Source organism: Suncus etruscus, chromosome 5 (assembly GCF_024139225.1).
Source record: "Suncus etruscus isolate mSunEtr1 chromosome 5, mSunEtr1.pri.cur, whole genome shotgun sequence".
NCBI lineage: Eukaryota > Metazoa > Chordata > Mammalia > Eulipotyphla > Soricidae > Suncus > Suncus etruscus.
In genome coordinates, this window is record NC_064852.1 from 137771300 (window position 1) to 137792977 (window position 21678).

Sequence of the window (21678 nt, forward strand, 5' to 3'; positions counted from 1 at the left end):
TAGAATTATAGCCTTAGGAATCCAATTTGAGATTAACTCAACTGAGCTAACTTTGAACCAGAGAAATTAAGTAATTTGACCAAGACCACAGCTTGCTAAGTCACAGAGGACTTTAATCTTATCCTCTGGACCAGAAGTACAAACAGCAATCTAAGAGCCATTATTTGCCCATTATATAGAACTTTGTCAATGATTTGAAATTTCCAGAGACTTTCTTCATGGAGCCATTTGGATATGAACAATGATCACACATGCCATTTTTAAGCAGCTGTTGAAAAAAGCAGAATGTGATTATACCACGTGCTTAATTGATATGTTGCATCAAGATACTGGGAAAAGAAAAGTCAAACTCTGATGGTTGGCCAGAGTGATGATACAGAGTGTAGAATGCTTGGCTTATATATGGCTGTCCCTGTTTTAAGCACTGGAACCCCAGATGATCTCTCTTGCCCCTCTAAGAATGATCTTTGAGTTCAGAGTCAGGAGTAATCCTCAGAACTGTTGAATATTGGCCTTCAAACTATAATAAAACTAAATCAAAACCCTCTATTTTCAGTCATGAATTTGGATTTACTGGGTACTTCTTAGCTGCCTATTGGAGTTTAAGCTGAGAAGTGAGAAAGTGTTTGATAGAGCTTTTTGAAAGACATTTATTGTCCTAATACTATACAATATCATAATTTTGGATAAAATGTAGAGCAGTAGGGATTACCCTGTAAAATTATTTTATTTTGACCATTAACATGCCTAAATTCTCTCAGGAGAGGCTAGGCATTTCTGAGCAGGCTTAGCCTTACTCAGGTAAGACTGATAAATTAGTATTTTTTGTTTGCTGATTTCCTTTTTTCCCTAAATTGAAAAAAATATTTCATCTTGGTCCTTCACCAAAATTTCAACCACTATCTTCATTATACTTATAGTCTGTGTGTACTTTGGCTTATTAATAAGCCGTTTCATGTGATCATGTTAGCAGTTATATTTTACCTAAAAGATGGGCTTTATCTTGCCTGCAGCCTCATTGTTTTAAGAACTGAATAGAGGATTTCTCTGAAAATCAACTATATTGAGTAATCTCAGTGACATTGGGCAATTTCTGAGCAACTCTCTCTGGTTTTGACAGTAATGTCTGAGCAACCCTCACCATGGGGAGGAGAAATTTGCAGATGAATTGGATGTTTCTGTAGGAATGTGATTTGAAGGATGCAGTAATTAAATCTGCTTACTTGACAATTGTCTTCTTTGAAAAAGTATATATTATTAAGCTTTTCTAGTTGATTTTAGTACTTTTATTACTTACTGTCATTTGTTTCTGTGGCCAAAATGGTTTAGCATAATGAATCTCTCAAAGAGCAGCTATTGAGAAATGAAGAGGGAATTTATTTGGCTCTGATTATTCAAGTGGTTTCTTAATAGGCAAAAGTATTGGGTTTTCTTTGTGGAGGAGAGGCTGAGGCCATACCAAGTGTTGTTTAGGGGGTCACTCCTGAGGGTAGTAGGGAAATATAGGCAGTGCCAGTCACTGACTTTGGGAAGGCAAAAACACCTTAACCCTGTACTATCTCTTGTAGACTTGCTGTTGTAGTTTTTGACATGGAACACTGGGTCTTGTCCCCTTTGAAATAATATCCCTCTCTTCTATACCAGGTCACTTCAGGTGGAACATTCATTGGCATCGGCCGGAAAACACCAGATTGCCAAGGCAACACCAAGTATTTCCGCTGTAAATTCTGCAATTTTACTTATATGGGCAACTCCTCAACTGAGCTAGAACAACATTTTCTCCAGACTCACCCGAACAAAATCAAAACTTCTCTCCCTTCCTCGGAGGGTGCCAAAGCATCTGAGAAGAACTCCAACAAATCCCTGCCTGCACTTCGACCCAGTGATTCTGGAGACTTGGGAAAGTGGCAGGACAAGATCACAGTTAAGGCGGGAGACGACACTCCTGTTGGCTATTCAGTGCCCATCAAGCCCCTTGAGTCCTCGAGACAGAATGGTACAGAGGCCACCAGTTACTACTGGTGTAAATTTTGTAGTTTCAGCTGTGAATCTTCGAGTTCACTTAAGCTGCTGGAGCATTATGGCAAGCAGCATGGGGCCACGCAGTCAGGTAGCCTTAATCCAGAGTTGAATGATAAGCTCTCCAGGGGCTCTGTCATCAACCAGAATGATCTAGCCAAAAGTGCAGAAGGGGAGCCAGGGCTCAAGGTAGACAAGGGCTCCAGCGGGCCTAAAAAAAAGGACTTCTCCAGCAAGGGAGCGGAGGACAATGTGGTGACGAGCTACAACTGTCAGTTCTGTGACTTTCGCTATTCCAAAAGCCACGGACCCGACGTCATTGTAGTGGGACCACTTCTCCGCCACTATCAGCAGCTCCATAACATCCATAAGTGTACCATTAAGCACTGTCCGTTCTGTCCTAGAGGCCTTTGCAGCCCAGAAAAGCACCTTGGAGAGATTACTTACCCATTTGCATGTCGAAAAAGTAATTGTTCCCACTGTGCACTCTTGCTTTTGCACTTGTCTCCCGGGGCAGCTGGAAGCTCACGTGTCAAACACCAGTGCCACCAGTGCTCCTTCTCCACCCCTGATGTCGATGTGCTCCTGTTTCATTATGAGAGTGTGCACGAGCCCCAGGCATCGGAGGTCAAACAAGAAGCCAATCATCTGCAAGGAGTAGAAGGGCAGCAGTGTGTCAAGGAAGGCAAAGAACACTCATGTACCAAATGTGATTTTATTACCCAAGTGGAAGAAGAGATTTCTCGACACTACAGGTAAGCCCTATGGGTCGTGGATAGAGAACTGCAGTGATGCATGGATTGGCGAAAGAATTGGCGGAATGATTGATTGGGGACAGGCCTTGGAACATTTACAAAATAAGATCACATAACACATCCTTCCAGAAATGGCTCGTTTTTTATTTATAAATAGATAGACCCCACTTTAACTTTAGCTCCCTGATGCAGGTTACACATTTTTTTTAAAGCAACATTTACAGTAATGTTTAAAATCCCCCACAAAGAGGATGAATTTACTCTTTATTGTGATTTCTTTATTGCTCCGGCTATATGTGTGACTGCCCCATATGATAAGATTTGATAGAGCAGATCCCGTAGAAAATGTTCTACTCTATAATATGTTTATTTGCTTTCCTTACTCTCAGACTGAGGACGTATTGCTGGCTTCTCTTTCACAGGGACTTTCTTTAAGTGCCCCCTCCTAGTTTGCACAGGAAGGTGATAATTTCTGTACTCTTTGTGTTCTGGATTTCTGCACATTCATTCCTCTGTGCAGCGTATGAGCAGCTGATAGTTACTTTCAATTCCTAATGAGAAGTAGGACATGCTGGTGCTTTCCTTCAACTGTTCCCTGTGTCCTTTATAAATATTAATTTTCCCAGTTCATCTTTCATTTTTATTTACTGGGGAAGGGGAGCAGTTATGCCATGCCCAGCAGTGTTCAGGGCTTTTCCGGCATCTGTTCTACAACCACTCAAGACAGAGTTGGAGGATTGTTTCTGATTTTAGGGTTCTTAACTGCTGTTGAAATCATACAAAGAAAGCACCTTTTCTCCTATACTGTTTCCCTGGCTCCAGAACTTAGATCTTAATAGATCGTTCTTGTAGTGATAAACACCATCAAAAGGATAGCAAAGGGTATTTTTCTTTCTCTTTTCTTTTTGTTATTGATTTTTCTTTTCTAGTGCCAGGGGTCAAACCCAGAGGCCTCCTATCTGTAAGGTAAAAATCCTCTACCACTGAGTTTCATCCACTCTGTCGAGACTAAAGCTATCTGTTTGACTAAAACGATATCATAGTTTGAAGGAGCATTGAAACTGAGACTGTTAGAAGTATGAACTTAGTCAGCAAAATCTTGGTGTTCTAGAGAGTTCAGATATCAGTAAGTGCTTACAGGGTTCTTTCTTCTTACTTTGCTTGTAAACATCAAAGAGTTTTATTTACTATCATAAGTGCTTTTCTCTATGAGAACTTCATATTCTGATTTGAAAAGAAAGTTATTTTCATCTTCATGTCCTAAGATCTAAAACATTTTCTCCTTTTCTTTGTGAGTTCTGCTAGTTAGACCAAGTGTCTGTCTGTTTTCTCAGTCACAGTAATAAAGCATTTTATGTCCAATGATAGGCTAATAATGTTAGATGTTAATTTGAAGGGCATCCTAATGTTCACAGTGAATCTAAATGTTCAGAAAACACTTCTTTGAGGTTTGCACTGTTTAATTTATAAGGTCAGCCTAAGGAAAAGCAGTCCTGCTATCAAGTAAGTGTTCACACTTGCACTGAGTGTTTCTGCCTCCTAGGATGCTAGTTGCATGTTAATTTATTTCTGGGGCTAGCAGACATTGGCTTCTTTCTAAAGCTTTACCAGTGTGGGTAAGCGTGTATGTGCATATGGTGCATGTACATATGTTAGGTGATGTAAAATTTAGATCATATGTTCTTTTTTTAAGTAGACACTTTGAGAACTGAGAGATAGTACGGTGGGAAAGCTGCTTTTCTTATATGCACAAACAGACCTGAATTTAACCTTCCCAACACTGCATATGGTCTTTTGATCTCCACCAAGAGTGATTTCTCAGTACAAAGCCAGGAATAAACCCTGAATAATCTTGGTTTGTCCTAAAATAAAGTAGGCTTTTTTGAATCATAAGGAAATCCACCACTTCACATATAGCCTCACATTCTCTCTCTTTCTCTTTCTCTCTTTCTCAATCTCTCAGCCTATTTCTATCTCAATTTTTCTCTTCTGAATTTCTAAATCTCCAATCCCTTGAAAAACTGGAAAAAGAGTGTTGCTTAAAAAAAAATGGAAGAATTGTGGGGCCAGCGAGGTAGCACTAGAGGTAAGGTGTCTGCCTTGCAAGCGCTAGTGTAGGATGGACCGCGGTTTGATCCCCCAGCGTCCCATATAGTTCCCCCAAGCCAAGGGCAGTTTCTGAGCACTTAGCCAGGAGTAACCCCTGAGCATCAAATGGGTGTACCTGAAAAAAAAAAAAAAAACAAATGGAAGAATTGCAAGTTTCGTTACACTTCAATTGTACAAATAAATAACTCTCCTGTGAAAGTATGAATAGACTAATACTGAATAATCTCAGAGCTTAATATTCAGTAATGAATGCAAGCTTCTGAGTATAGAGATATTCATATAGGTGTTACTGCCATTCTTGTGTGGTTTCACACTGTACCAGACTAATAAATAGGTGCTCAGTGTATAGCCTGAAGCCAGTAAAATCCTTGTGGGTTTTCAGTTCTCACTGGTTATGCATTAAATCAAGACCCCCTTTGATAAGTTACAATTTCATCATTGATTGTTCTATAATCTTGAAACTTTCTTGAGAAACAGTGACCAGTGGCAGTTGTCTTATATTTTTTTAATTGGAAGCCAACTCAGCAACTTATTAGAAAATATTGACAATACTTGCTCTTAGATTTAAAATACCCTTACAGTACTTTTCAAGTACAGTGGCTTGTGTGTTCATGCATTCATATTCTAATAGGTGTTGAGTAGTTGGCCTCAGAATTCTTGTAAAAGTGCTTGAAATTTGAAGATATTTTGCCTGCAAGTTAAACAACACTACGGCCTCCAGGACTGTGAAAGAGGCACATCATTGCTGAAAGCTTGGCTGGCTGTTAAAACATTTTCCCAAAATGCAGAATTGAAGATAGTATAAGAGAACATGTTTACCCTAGCATAATAGCATTTCTCTAGTGAGATTTATGTTTATTCATAATATTTATGCTGAGAAGCTTTCACCATCTCTGTTATTATTGTGGACTATCCAAGACTTTGGAGTGCTATGAATCTAACTTACAGTGCCTGAAAGGTAGTATAAGAAAAGAATTGTATAGTAGGTGAAATCATGGGCTATCAAATAACGATTCCTGAGTAGCAGGATAGTTGATTTAGAGCTATTTGTAGAAAATCTCAGTGTGGATTTTATTCCATGGTGTTTTCCCAAAGACCCATGGTGTAGCCTGGGCTGAAGTGTGGGCAGTTACCAGAAACGGATGAATTTCTTTTCTTAATATTTCATATTTTTATTACGGTAGCCCTTAGGTCATGTTGTGGCTCATTCGTTCTACCTTAGAATTTGTGTCTCATATTTACATTTCTTTCATTATTTAATATTTGATTAACAATGTGCTACTCCTTAATTAGCTTTCTCCATGAAATTTTTACGTTAGAGCCTATGTTCTGGAATATCTTGGAGGACTGTTTCACTATATATTATAAAACAACTATATAGGGACTGAGGGCCTCATTGGGCTGAGGGCATATATTTCACATGCAGAAATATATTTCTAAGTATGTTTTAATATATTTATTGTATATGGCCCAGGTGCTATCCTAGTACAGTAAGGTTCCCTCAACATCACTGGATACAACCCTCTCAGCACGTAGTCTGGAGTAGCTCCCTAACACAGATGAGTGGTTACCAAACAAAATTGATTAAAACAATAGTGATGGAACAGAAATTCTAGAACTGTAAAGAAAGACTCCATCTTAGGCTTCATCCTATGACCTGTGCAAATACCAAGATCTCTAGCTACAGAGGCCTGATTGTATCATCCATGATTGAGTGGAAAGTATCCAGACATCAAAAAAGGACCTAGGAAAGAGAATAAGAGCATGTACGGAGCCTGTAGATGCTCCCATGACAGTGTACTTCAAGGGCAAAGATACCCTGTATCTCTTAGGCCAAAGGGAATTCTCTTTCTAATCTCCCCAATATTTACTGTGCCTATGCAAGAAAAAAAAAAGCACAAATTAAATTTCTTTGTTCTTCTTGTTGTTACTTGTTTTTTTATTTGGGTGGAGGGCTTTTTTTTTTTGTTTTTATCTTGGGTCCGTGGTTATTGTTTGGTTGTTGTCTTTATTGCCTTGGTGCTTATTGGTGTGGTGCTTTTTTGGTTTGTTTGCTTTATCTTTTATTTTTTTTTTGTATTTTGTTATGTTTTTCTTCCTTTTTCTCTTTCTTCTCTTAAATTATATTTATAGCCTCTAGAAGGACTCCTCTCATTGTTTTATTATTTTTTTTTGCTTGTTTGATTTTTGCTTCCCCCCCCCTCTTTTCTTTTTTTTCCGCTAATAGAACCACATAACTTAAACCATCTTATTCTGCCTCACAAATTGAGGGAGAAATAATGGAGGGTACCAAGTCCAAACAGTCATATGAACATTGAGTAGAAATAAAAAATGATCAGAGTTAAACACCAAATCCAAAGCCAATGACAACAGAATTGATATCCAATCTACAACAAGCTAGACACAGAGGGGACCACTTAGACTAGCAGCCGGGGAGGGGGGGGCAAAGGAGGGAGATAAGGGATGCATGCTGAGAACAGAGGTGGAGGGAAGACAACAACTGATGGTGGGAATGCCCCTGATTCAATGTCTCTATGTACCTAAAATATTACTGTGAAAGATTTGTAATCCACTATGGTCAAAATAAAAATTATTTAAAAAAAAAGAAAATGCAAAAATCAAAGCACTGTCCTGTATAAACCTACTTCCTGTTGTTGGACCATTATAATTTCCTGAGGAAAGGAAGCTCCTTGCTTTTCCCTCCCATCAAGAGTGAGCTAAAGTCAAATTGGGCAGCAGCAAACAGCCAGAACAGAGTGGAAGACTGTGCTGAGGGCCAGTGTAGAAGCTGCAGCTGATTAAGAAGTCCCTGGCAGAGTGACGGTGCTGAATCTGTGGGTTTCGTTTTATCTTGGCACCTTGGAGGTGGTGAATGGCATTCCATATAGGTACCTTCTTGTTACCTCTCCAGAAGTAAACACACTGATCTCTAGAAATTATTTTATAGCTTATGGTAAATATTATGTTATCTGACTTTTAGAGTCAGATACTATTTAGAGATACTATTTAGAGAACTATTTGTATATCTATGTGGATATACTATTGTGAAAAATCAGTTGACTATGTGAATAATATCTTCATATAATTAGGGATTACATATATTACTGTTTGAAAATACTAATATATACCTAAAAAATAAAAATTAGATTTTCAAAGGGATCTTGCTCTATGAGAGTATAAATGAGCAGGACTGTTAAAAATGAAAAGAGTGGCTTTTTAAAGTTGGCCATAATCATTGTTGTAATTTAAAATATTTTAATAGGTTAAAAACAGGTACATAATAGAGTATATTTGTTTAAAACATAAACCTAATAGAAAGAGTTAGGAAGACATAGATTCCATAAAGGGATTGCTAGAGACAAATAAATCCAGTCATAGATATATTGTAATCAAAGTTAAAATGCCAAGGCAGAGCAACTAGAGACAGGCAGCAACTCAGTTACTCTGAAAGGATTTGGTTTGACAACATCCTTTTTATTATAGTAGAACTTTAGAAAAGTGAGAAATCTTTTTTTAGAAGCTGTTTAGAGTTTTAAAAGCAAAAGTCAATTAACTTAGTGTTGTTTACATGTCAGAACTATCTTTTAAAAATAAAAATATGACATTTTGACATAAGTAGTAAAGACTAGAGTAATGCGTATGATTGAAATAACCTTTTACTATGTGATACAGTTATAAATAGGGAGATTAAAATATTAGGCAGGACTTGGGTAGTTTGTAAGGAAAATAGCCACAATTAAGTTTTTTCAAGGTCTTAGAATTATTTGGATTTAGTAAGTTATTCATACTTGGAAAATTTTAAGGGTAACCTTTGGAAAAATAGAGAAAGAACATCTTAAAGCTATAGAGGAGAAAAATGGAATAAAAATATATATGTTTTCCATTAAATTTAACACATTAAAAATGAGCAAAGTATCATGGGATAAATAGCATGAACTGATATTTTAGTCTGCATAGTTTTAAAGAAAAATACAAAATTTAATTAAGTGAAAATTTGTGGATTAAAATTTCCACTTTTAATATATAAATTTTTAACAACAACAAAAAAAAACATTCACCTATAATTTAGTATGCACACTCAAATCACAGGCCTCTGGAAAGCCTGAATTTTTTTTTAGGGGAGAGAAAGGCACTTCCAGGAATGCTAAGTTACCGTAAGGAGCTAGGTAGGATTTGAACCCATGCACCTCCATGCAGACTCAGTACATCGACCAACCTTTTTTTTATTTATTTATTTTTGGTTTGATGACCACACTCATTTGGTGCTTAGAAGTTACTCCTGACTCTGAGCTTAGGAATCACTCCTTGCTGGTATAGAAGACCATGCGGAATGCTGGAATGAGCTCTGGTTGGCCATTTGCAAACCAAACCCCTTAGCCTCAGTATTATGGCTCCTGCCCCTGCAGCCTTTTTAAACCATTTTCTTAGTTCCAAAGAGTTTGGGGGAAAAATAAGGTGGACCTGATTTTTAAGAGCAAGTACAAATCAAAGGAAAATTATTATAGCTATATTAATTTTGTATAATAGATTTTACAATAGTACTCATATGAAAGAAAAATTGCATAGTGATAAAAGCTCAATTCTAGAAGATAAAGTAAGATATTTTAATTAGAAATATAAATTAAAAATCAAAAAGTTGCTTGGCAGCTACAGGATATATATAATATCTTAATGACAGGATATATATAATATATATAATATATATATAATATATATATAATATATATATAATATAATATATAATATATATAATATATATAATACAGGATATATATAAATCTTAATGACAATGATACATTTCAAAAAGTTCATCCTATAAAACTTTGTGAAGAAAAACAATTTCAAAATTGAAAAGATGTGAACAGTAGATAACAAACTTAATTTATACAATAAAAATCAACATTCAACAATTAGAGCATGCACATGCTTTTCAAGATGTTTCAAACTTGCAAATATTTATTGAAGAATAAATCATATTTTACAGAAACTATATCATATACAATATATCCCTTTAACCATTTTAATTATTCCATCTCAAGAGCAAATGGATGAAATTACTCAAATGCTAACCATGGAAAAAGAAAGATGTTATTAATGTCAAACATGTAAACATTAAGACAAAAGTATTATAACAGACAATAAAGTTCTTTACGTATGATTTCTCAAAGAGACTTTGGAAAGTATTGATAGTGTCAAGTTAATTTCAAATTGCATTAATCCTCAGAAGAAAATATTTTGTATGGATGCACTAGGAAATTTAATAATAGTTTTTGATAAGAGCAAAAACAATCCAACAAAAATTAATCCAACGAAAACAATTCCATTTGCAACAAGATACAGTACAAATACAAACAAAAATATTATTACTTTAAGTGCATTAACATTGCTTAATAAAATTTAAAAATGAGACCCTAAATCTCATCATCAGGTTTTCAGTCATAGACCCAGTAAATATTTAACAGAATGCCCAATTTTTCTAGTTACAAATCAACTGTATAATATTTGTCTACCAACTTATTGATTAGAATATTCATAAATGCACATATATTTGCTAATGTCTGATGATGAGTTTCTATCCATTTGGAGATTTATGAAAACATTTACGATATTAAAACTTTTAATTATTTAAATATTTAAAACCTCACACAAAGTGTCTAACACAAACTTAAGTAAATATCATTGGATACAAAAGCCGGTCCAGTTAGTGTAGCCCAATCTCTCTTAAAAGGGCTCTTTGAAAGGATATAGTAGTTGTGTTGCTCTAATTCTGAAGACCAGATTTTATGATAAGCACTTCATTATCCACACATATGAAAAAGTTTCTAAAAAGGCCAGTTTGCAGTTAGATTTGTTTAAGTTATGTGACATGTTCTTTAACCAGTACCTAATAAATCAGTTTTCTGTAACACCTTTACAATGGTCGAGTTAAAATAGTTCGGGTTGAAAATGCCCATTGCCAAGAAAAACATTTCTCAGAATTATAGAATCCATCATGAGCATAACCCTTGATTGTGTTACCTTTATGTGTGTGCAGAACTTACTAGAAATTTGTGATGTAATAGGCTCGAAATCTTTGTACAGGCATTGGAATGAAATTAATTTTTGCTAGACTTTTTAAATTCAGGTAAGTTTTTGTGACTTACTTGCCTATTCTCCTATAGTGTTTCTTTTCTTATTTTTGTGTTTTTATTTTCCATTTTATCATAAGACTTTAAAAAAATTTTTTGGTGCTGAGGATCTAAGCAATTCTCATGCATGCAAGGTGTTCACTTTGACTAGAATCATGTTTCTGTTTGGAGGATTTGATTAGGATATTGTCTTGTAAAACTAATTATAAATCAAAAAGATTTGTATCTGTTTTAATCTTTTTTCTCCCACTTAAATATGGCAACATCATCCAAAATGCTTGATGTTGGGCAGGAGAGTTATTATAGTGGACAGGGCAATTTCTTTGTATAGTGCTAAGCTAGGTTGGATCCCTAGCAGCTTATATGGTCCACCAACCCCTGCTAGTTGTGATCTCTGAATGAAGAATAGAGTCAGGAATGAGCCTGAGTACTGCTGGATGTACCCCCCACCCCAATAATGGAAAAGTGTTTTTAAAACATAACAATGAATAGGGGCCCGGAGAGATAGCACAGTGGTGTTTGCCTTGCAAGCAGCCGATCCAGGACCAAAGATGGTTGGTTCGAATCCCGATGTCCCATATGTTCCCCCGTGCCTGCCAGGAGCTATTTCTGAGCAGACAGCCAGGAGTAACCCCTGAGCACTGGCCCAAAAACCAAAAAAAAAAAAAAAAAAAAAAAACCCAATAAATAAAAAAATAAGAATAAAATGATTGATTTTGAAACAGGATTTTTCCCATTGAGACTAAATGGAATGCTAAACTTTTGAAAATTTAAGATTTTTAATATTTCCAGATTGCTCCTGTAGGTTTAACTGAAGCTCTATATTGTATTTCCATTTTCTAAAAGTTGATTGACTTGTTATCCATATGTAATTCTTTTTTTTTTTTGTTTTGTTTTGTTTGGTTTTTGGTTTTTGGGCCACACCCGACAGTGCTCAGGGGTTACTCCTGGCTGTCTGCTCAGAAATAGCTCCTGGCAGGCACAGGGAACCATATGGGACACCGGGATTCGAACTTATGACCTTCTGCATGAAAGGCAAACGCCTTACCTCCATGCTATCTCTCCGGCCAGCAAATAATTTTTAATCTCTGCTAATGAATGAATTGCTCTTCTCAGGATAAAAGACCACTAACCACTTAAATAAATGTATTTTATAGCTTATGGAAATTGTGTTAATTAGGAAACGGAATAAAATATATTTTGTCATGCGAATTGTGACTTGAATTAGGTGGCAATTTAACCTAAAGTTTTTAGGCACTTTGGTATAGTTTTTTCTGGAGTTAATGGACCATTTAAATTTTTCATAAAAATTTATTTGTTATGGTGCTCTCATTGTCCAAAATGTTGCACTGGTCATAGTGGGGTTTTTATACAACTGTATCCCAGATCATTAAATTTAATGCTTATGCTAAAATATTATTTATTATCCTAATTGAAACTCAACTTGGAATTCTTTTTTATTTTTAATTTAGTTTAATTTATTTATTTAAAGAAAATGTATCACATTGATATAACTGATTATATCAGTTATATATATTTCAGGATGACAGAAAGCGATTAAAAAATAGAAAGAAAATAGAAAATGTAAAAAGAAAAAAATTAAAAAATAATATGGAAAAAGGAAGAAAAAGTTCATATGCGTGAAAATTATGGTATCACTAATAAAGACATTAATGTATTAGCAGAAGTTTTGTAAGCTTCCTTTTCTTTTTTAAAGATAGGAGATACACTAAAAAAAGATGTGTGTAAGGCAGTTATTGTTTGCATAGGCAAAATATGGGAGAAATCAAAAGGAAAAACCTTTGGCCTATAAACAGGGGAACCTTACCCATGAAGTATTCTGGCATAATCCCAAATCCAGGCTCCAGGCATACTAGGTTGTCCAACCCCATGGTCATTCTCTGTGGTCCCACTAACAGCTCTTCATCATTGCTGTCAGGTTTCTGTAGTTATAAATCGTTTCTGTGTAAGTCCAATGTCGAAGTCTGGATGACATGTAGCATCTTCTGCTTTCCTCTCAACATTAGGTAGCATTGCAGAGTATCCTGCCCTAAAAGTAGATGGCTGCTGTTACCAGGTCACCAAGGTGTCATAAGAAACCTCTTTGGAGTAAGGCAGTGCCATGGTGGTAGTAGAGCCTTCCTTGGTAGAATTTTTATTTCTGGTGAAGTTGTAGGAAACCATGATTTTTTCCGTATTCATAGTTCAGGGGTGAATGGTCAGTGTCCAAGCTACTGAAGTTTAAGCCAAGTCACTATGCCAAGTGTAAGGTCCCACTGCAGTATAACATTTTGTGTGTTCCTTTCTCTATTAGATAAGAACTTGTTTGCATGTGCAAACTTTTCCTATTTTAATGTGACTATGCAAAAGGAATTCTATTTTTCCCCTGGCAATTCTGTATTAAGATGATCCCCAAATGGCATCTTTCCTCAGGTAGCCCAAGATCTTCATTTGCTTCCTGAAAGTTGGCAGGAAAGCATAGAATTTAAATTATTGCAAAGTATATATTTGTAACTTACCATGGCTGATAAGGACCATTATCTTTATAACTCACTCACACTATTAGTTCAGCTAAAACAATTAACAATTTCACAAGTTTTCATATCTAGTCTATGGTCAAACTTACTTTTTTATATACAACTAAATATCTTTAATATTCTTAAAGGGAAAGAAAAGAAACAAAGTAGTTTGTACTCATATAGTTCAATATGCTAAAGATTTTGAAGTGCATATTGCAGAGGAGCACTCAAAAATACCATTTGCAAAAATCCATGTGCTTCTTAAGATTTCCATGTGACTTTATGATTCCACATATTAATCCGTTTTCTTAACAATCCTAGGACAGTGTTAGTTCATTCCTTTTTTTTGTTTGTTTAGCTTTTTTTGGCCAGACCCGGTGACAGTGATGCTCAGGGGGTTACTCCTGGAAATGTGCTCAGAAATTGCTCCTGGCTTGTAGGACCAAGCTAAGGAGGCTACTTCAGGTCTTGTGCTCAGGAATTGCTCTTTATAATGCTCAGAGAATGCTGGATTTACTTTTGGATTGAGTCATGTAGTACAGTAGAGAAGAGAACAAACTGCTGTAGTTTGAGTGACTTAGGAATTAATCTTCAGTCACGTTTCTTATAGTAAGAGTCAAATTATCTTTTTTTATATGGAGGAACATGGCATTATGTTGACAATGTCTTCAGTTACTATTGTGAGAATGACATATGTGAGTGAATATGCCCACATCCTTCAGACACCAGTTCCTGCCCAAGTTAGTAACAATGCATTAACTATCAGACAACATACATTAAAGAACCACTATAAATAGGAGGAGCGGAATTTCTCACATCATGCATGCTTCCATTTTGTTTTATGTAAATTGACTTGTTTGGATGATGGACTATTTGCATGAAAGATGGAAATTTATACTTTAGGTTATTTCTTGATTATCCCAAACAGTTAAAAATTTTTTTAATTTTTTATTGAGAGCATTATGAATTACAAATCTTTCACAGTTATATTTCAGGCATATAGTGACAGTGAATTTGGGCCATTCCCACCATCAGTGTTGACCTCCTCCCACCACAGTTCTCAGCATACATCATGTACTTCCGCCCTTAGTCCCCCAGGTCTACGAGTGTAACAGGTCCATTTAGTGTTTAGCTTGCAAACAATAACATTTTTTTAAAAATTACTGTTTGACTCTGTTTAGCAATGCTGTGTCTCCAGAGCTAATTTAGAAATTTTTAGTTCTAATGGTGAGAAGCAGACAATACTGTCTGTTTTTTTAAGTGTTACTGTTTAAAATGATGTTTCTCATCTTAAAATATTCATTTGGGAATATGCCATTAAGGATATTCTAATATTCTATTCATCAGTTATAGATGCCCGAGAGCTCATTCCACACTGAGGCTATATTTTTTATTATTTCTTACCAAGTTAAATTAATCAGTCTTACTACATTACATATGTCCTGGGAACTAAAAATCATAAATGCCACTTAGCATTTTTATAAGAAATATAAGACAATGTATTTCACCCCTAACTCCAGAAACTGAATCTTTATTTTGACAAGATTCCTGGAGTATAATTTGTATGTATGTTAGAATTGGAAAACTCAGCCCTAGAAATTCATACAGGTAACTGAATTTAAATTACTCAAAGTTTTGAAAATAGTGTTGATCTTTTAAATCGATTTCTAGTAATTGATTTAAGACAGAAAGAAAAGAAAAAGTTCCTTATGTTTTGGAGCTTTCTGAGCAAATTTTACTCAAAATTTACTCATCATAATGGATGAAGTTGTGAAGATGGAAATGAAGGGAAAATTCTTTGAATCTCTTTGAGGTTTACATAGTGATGCTGATAAAATGATATGCATTTAGTAGATTAGAGAAAAGAACCAACTGCTGTAGTTTAAGTGATATTTTAAAAAAATGTTATTGTTTGAGGAGAATCTTTCAAGAAATAACCTAAAGTAGGGGCCAGAGCAATGACACAGTAGTATGGTATTTGTCTTGCATGCGTCTGACCCAGAATGGACCTTGTTCCTTTCTTTCTGCCCTCTTTCCTTCCCTTCCTCCTTCCCTCCCTCTCTCCCTCTTTCCTTCCTTCCTCTTTCCCACCTTCCTTCCTTCCTCTTTCCCTCCTTCCTTCCTCTTTCCCTCCTTCCTTCCTTCCCTCCTTCCTTCCCTCAATCCTTTCTTCCCTCCTTCCTTCACTCCCTCCCTCCTTCCTTCCTTTCCTCCTTTCTTCCCTCCTTCCTTCCCTCCCTCCCTCATGTCCTCCTTCCCTCCTTTATTCCCTCCCTCCTTTATTCCCTCTTTCCTTCCCTTTCCTTCCTTCCTTTCTTCCCTCCCTCCTTTCTTCCCTCCTTCATTCCCTCCCTCTGTCCTTCCCTCCTTCCTCCCCCTTCTTTCTTCCTTCTTTCCTTCCTTCCATCCTTCTTTCCCTCCTTCCTTCCTTCCCTCTGTCCTTCCCTCCTTCCTTCCTCTTTCCCTTCTTCCTTCCTTCCTTCTTTCCTTTCTTCCCTCCCTCCTTCCCTCCTTTCTTCCTTTCCTCCCTCATTTCTCTCTTCCTTCCTTCCTTCCCTCCCTCCTTCCTTACCATCATTCTTTCCTCCCTCCCTCCCTTCCTTCCCTCCTCTCACCTCTACTTCCATCCATTGTTTCTTCTTCCCTTCTTCCCCTTTCCCCTTTCTCTGTTCCTTTCCTTTCCCCATACCTTTTTATCTACTGTTGACCTCCCAACTTTCCTTTGGGATTATTCCTGGCAGGTCAGGGGATGAACCGTAAATATTGCTGAGGATTATCCCTGTTTGGCTGTTTGCAAGACAGGCATATTAACTTTATGCTTTTCTTTGGCCTTGAATCTATCCTCTATACTTTTTGAGCATTTGTTTTTGCCCATTAGTCTGATCAGTGGCAACTCTTTGGGATACATCACAGCAGCTCTTTAAGACATAGGCATGGGAAGACTCAGTAGTCCACTGGGAAAGGTGAGGTATTTTGTGATGAGTCCATGCCCAAGGCTTGTCCCATTGATAACATATAGTGGGAATAGTAATACATAAGATAATGCAGAATTGACCTTTTTTCCCTTCAGGTAAAATGAATGCAACAGATCTTTTCCTAATAAACCAAACCAACTAGTTTTAATGTGACTCCATAGAGAGTTGTGTCCAAAGGTGTGTCTGTGTATTTGCTTTACTAATGTAACAAAGGGAACATCATCTTCTTTATTTAAAACTAAGTATACCAGTCATTTGCCTTCCCGCTTCTGGGATTTGAGATAAATACTTTTCCTTCTACCTATCGATATGCATTCAATGGAATTCAGATGCATAAAACTGGGAGCCTTTCCAGTGTCTTGATTCTCTAAGTTCCTGAGCGTGCTGGATTCTCAGTGACTCTTTTCCTTCTTCTCCAGGAGAGCACACAGCTGCTACAAATGCCGGCAGTGCAGTTTCACAGCTGCTGATACTCAGTCACTACTGGAGCACTTCAACACGGTTCACTGCCAGGAACAGGAGATCACTACAGCCAATGGCGAAGAGGACGTCCATGCCATCTCCACCATCAAGGAGGAGCCCAAGATTGACCTCAAGGTCTACAGTCTGCTCAACACAGACTCTAAAATGGGAGAGCCCGTGGCTGAGAGTGTGGTGAAGAGGGAGAAGATAGAAGAGAAGGAAGGACTCAAAGAAAAGGTTTGGACTGAAAGCTCCAACGAGGAGCTGCGCAGTGTGACCTGGAGAGGGACCGACATCCTGCGGGCCAGTCCATCCTACTCGCAAGCAAATCTGGGCCTCCTCACACCTGTGTCGGGCACCCAAGAGCAGACTAAGACTCTACGGGATAGCCCTAATGTCGAATCTGCCCATCTAGCCAGACCTATTTATGGCTTGGCTGTGGAGAGCAAAGGATTTCTTCCCGGAGTGCCAGCTGGAGGCGAGAAGTCCGCCGCCCTCACCCAGCAGTATCCTTCATCGGGAGAAAGCAAGGCCAAGGATGAGTCCCAGTCGCTGTTAAGGGTAGGAAGGTTTCGTTTTTCATTCTTTCTTCATCTCTCTGGCAGGGGAGTGGGGCTCTGCAGATTTAGCATCATGCCTTCATGCGCAGTGCAGCTAAAGAACAATGTGCAATGCAGCTAAATAACCTCAATCACAATGCAATGGAAACCCAACACAGGGCTGAGGTCACAAAAAGAGCTCCTACCTATTTGTGTGTCCTGGATACATATTTGGGGGGGGGGGGGAGGGTGTATAAGGGAAAGGGTCTTAGGCAATCACTTGGATTTCACTGTTCTTTGCTCAGTTTGAATTGTTGGGGAATGTTTCTGGTGATTATGCAAACAAAGCACCATGCCACACCTGGAGAAGGGCGGTGCAGAACTCCAGAAGGATGCACACCGGCAACGTTATAAAAACAAAACAAAACGATTTTTTTTTAAATGTTGAGGTGGTATGACATAGTCAGTGGTTCCTAAGGAAATAAGCAGAGATGCAAATCGCTCTGTATGCAATTCCCTCTGAGAGATATCAATACAGTAATGCTAAGGTTTGTACAACTTAGATATTTTTATAAAGAATAGTACTTATCGTGATTCAGTTGCCACGAGAGGGAGAAAACGAGAGATGTCAATGTGAGTGGTGTGAATGAAGAATTCTCTACAGAGGATTGTTCATTTAATGTCATCTGGCATTGGTGGGAGTGGGAGTTGGGGGTTAAGGGGAGCTGTGAAAGATAGTTCCCATAGACAAAAAAAAAAAAACTGAACAAATCTCTGTAGGATAAAACTCATGCTTGCTTCATGCTAAATCAAGAAATGATAAGTTTTAAAAATTCACAAGCTCCAAGTAAGTGATGCTTGATTTTTGCCTAAGGCCCCATTGCTTGGGTAGTTCTCGACCCAGCATAAACAGGAGAGATTTCTGAAAGCTGTGTTGCTAGATAAAAGGATCAGAACCTCCTAACTTTATAAGAGTCAGGTTAGGAAATCTTGTTCAGTCAGAGCTGTGCTTGACCGAGGTCAAGAGACTGGCCAGAGACAGGGGTGATGTCTCTCTACAAGTATTCTGGGGGCAAAACTGTAGGTTTCACTACTCTGCTACAGTTTCCAAAGCTAATCTGAAGCTTTTCTGTGCTTGACAGTTTTTCCCCCCCATTGGGACTGAGAAACGCCCCTTTGAGGTGCACAGTTAAATATAAAAGCTGTTACCTTTCCCCCTCAGCAGCCATACCCTGGAGCTAAGAGAAGAGTTTGAATATAGAAGAGGGAGGTCCCTATTATATGCAATCTTCCTTCAAGGGAGGAACAAGTTTATGCATAACTTTGGAAAGTAGAGAAATCGTTTTATGTGCCATTTAAGAAGATGGTCTATTCCTGGAGCTTCTTAAAGTCACATATATGGAGTTTCTGCATTCTTCTCATTTTCACTTTCTTAATATGTTGATTTTTTTGGTGTCTAGTGGATCTTAGGGTTTGGATTAAAGCAGAAATCAGTCGTCCTATGTATAAATATTTTGTGTTGCATCTTGAGATGCATTGTAATGTCAGGTTTTTTTAGATCTGTATAACTAGAGCTGTCTTTGGGGACAGAGAGATAGTACAGCAAGCAGTATTTTTTGCATAGGGCTACTCTCCAGTACCTTATATGGTCCCCAAAGTCCTGTCAGGAGTGATTTCTGAGCACAGAGTCAGAAGTAATTCCTGACAATGCTAGGTTGTTAGGTATACTTCAGCTCCCATTCCATCCCCATAAATAACTAGAACTCCCTTCTCCCCCCTCGCATAAAAATGTTTTCATCCATGACATTCTCATTTTATACCAAATTATTTGAGCTTTTGGTTCTAGAATATAACTCTTTCTGCCATATTACACTACAAACTTGGAACAATAATTGATTAAGTGGTAGAATCCCAAATCTTGAGCATACTGGTGAGTTCTTTGAGCAAACAGATGATACTTTTTGAAATTGTTTTTCTTAATTCTTCCACTTCCTTAATTTTCTGACTTCAAATTTCTCTTGCTCCATTTCAACTGTCTTTTCAGTTCCTCCACATTAGCTGCTGAAGTAACAAATCTTTGGTAAAAGATACTTAAATTATGTTTGGCAAATAATCAAATTCCTTACTATGGGATTTGTATATTATATAGAGAATTAAACAACGTTGGATCATTGTGTGATTTCAGGAAAAACGGAATGTGTAAAATGTATATTTGGTCTGGCTCAGTGGAGAAGTTCCTATCTTGCATGTTTGGGACCCTGAGTTTAATTTCTTATACACACACATAAATGAAAAGAAAAAAATGTACAGTTTTATTGTATTTGAATAGGGCTTTTCAAAATCAGCTTTATTTGATATGTGAGAGAGGAAGTGCAGGTAATTGAATTAGTTGCAAAGTAGTGAATTGACTGAATTAAAAATATTTAATGAGCATATGTCTTAGCTGATCAGCTTCCTAAGATATCTTTGGGAATTAAAAAGCAGGGACATTTAAGGGAATTTTTTTCAGGAATCTTGCTTTGGTAATAGAAATTAACAGGGCTAAGTTATCCTAACAGCTACTGTCTTATTTTTTCTGTGCTAACAGCCATGGTCTACCAGCTAAATATTTTTTTATAAAAGAAAACTGTATACTTTAATTTTGGATGGGAGGCCTAGTTTGGGAGTTTGTAATAAGGCCAGTTAAAATATTATAGGAAAGGGTCCAGAGCAGTGATGCAGCAGTAAGGCATTTGCCTTGCACACTGCTGACCTAGGATGGACTGCAGTTGGATCCCCAAGCCGGGGGAGATTTCTGAATGCAGAGCCAAGAGTAATTCCTAGGCATCACCAGGAGTAACCCAAGAACCAAAAAAAATTAAAAAACCCATAAATAAAATATTATAGGACAAAGCAAATAGTACTTTGGGTAGGATGCTTACCTTGTTTTCTCTGAGTTTGATCCCTGCTACTTTATTTGGGCCCCTGAGTGATCCCTGAGCACAGAGTCAAGAATAAGCCAGGTGTAGCACCTGATGTGGCCCCAAAACAAATAGATGCATTAACATCTTATATGCTTTGAATGAAGATAGAACAGTGAGTTTCTATAATAGAATGAGACTTGAAATTACCCTTTAGTTTGACATGCTTATTTTTTTATTATGTATTTTATTTATTTTTTATTTTTTAACATAATTTTTATTTTGATCATAGTGGCTTACATATTGTTGACATGCTTATTTTTAAATAGTAATCAATTTAGGAAATTGATTTCTAAAATGGAAATCAATAGAAATGGAAAAATCGGTCTTAAAAGTGATTTAAAGAATTAAAAGGAGCATACAATATATTAATGGAGGAAGTATACTTGTAAATACACATATACATATAAGTTCTATTACTAAAAGTAAAAATTTGTCAGTTATTTCTACTTTAGATATTGAGATTTTGAGGTATTGAGACATTGAGATTTATGTATGAAAATTTTGTTCCACAAAAAATGTTCACTTAAAATAACACTATGCAGGGGCTGAAGAGATAGCAAGGAGGTAGGGATTTTGCCTCGCATGCAGGACGAAGGTTCGAATCCCAGCATCCCACATGGTTCCCGAGCCTGCCAGGAGCAATTTCTAAGTGTAGAACCCTGAGCTCTGCCGGGTGTGACCCAAAAACAAAAAATGAAAACATTAACCAACAAAATAAATAAAAGAAATTAAAAAAAATAACACTATGCTGATAAATATGGAAGCATTCTTAAAAAGTAGGCTGAAAATAATTAGGGTCATGTCATAAAGCATATTAACATTTTCTTCAGAAGACTGGTCTTTCTGATAAATGTTATAAAGTAGTTTTGGTTAGAAAATTTAGGGGCCAGAGAGATATAATGGTGGTAAGGCATTTGCCTTGCATGCAGAAGGACGGTGGTTTGAATCCTGGCATCACATATGGTCCCTGAGCCTGCCAGAAGCGATTTCTGAGCATAGAGCCATGAGTAACGCCTGAGTGCTGCCAGGTGTGACCAAAAAAAAACAAACAAAAAAAGAGAAACAAAATTTTTCTGTGTTCAAAGACAAAAAGGCCAAAATTTCAAAGTATTATCTCTGCTTTCTCTGCATTTTTATGTTACTTTCACTTTTAATTTTGACAATAATTCATCATACTTATTTTCATTTAGGGAATACCTTCATATTTCT

The 21678-nt window shown here is 37.0% G+C and overlaps 1 protein-coding gene across 1 annotated transcript in view; it reads left to right on the plus strand.

Annotated features, from left to right (window-relative positions):
- TRPS1 (transcriptional repressor GATA binding 1) overlaps positions 1-21678 on the plus strand; it is a 190729-nt gene that overhangs the window by 15466 nt on the left and 153585 nt on the right. The window contains exons 2-3 of the mRNA XM_049773547.1: positions 1645-2774; positions 16925-17528. Coding sequence (XP_049629504.1) covers positions 1645-2774; positions 16925-17528 — 1734 coding nt within the window. The remainder of the gene's footprint in view (positions 1-1644; positions 2775-16924; positions 17529-21678) is intronic.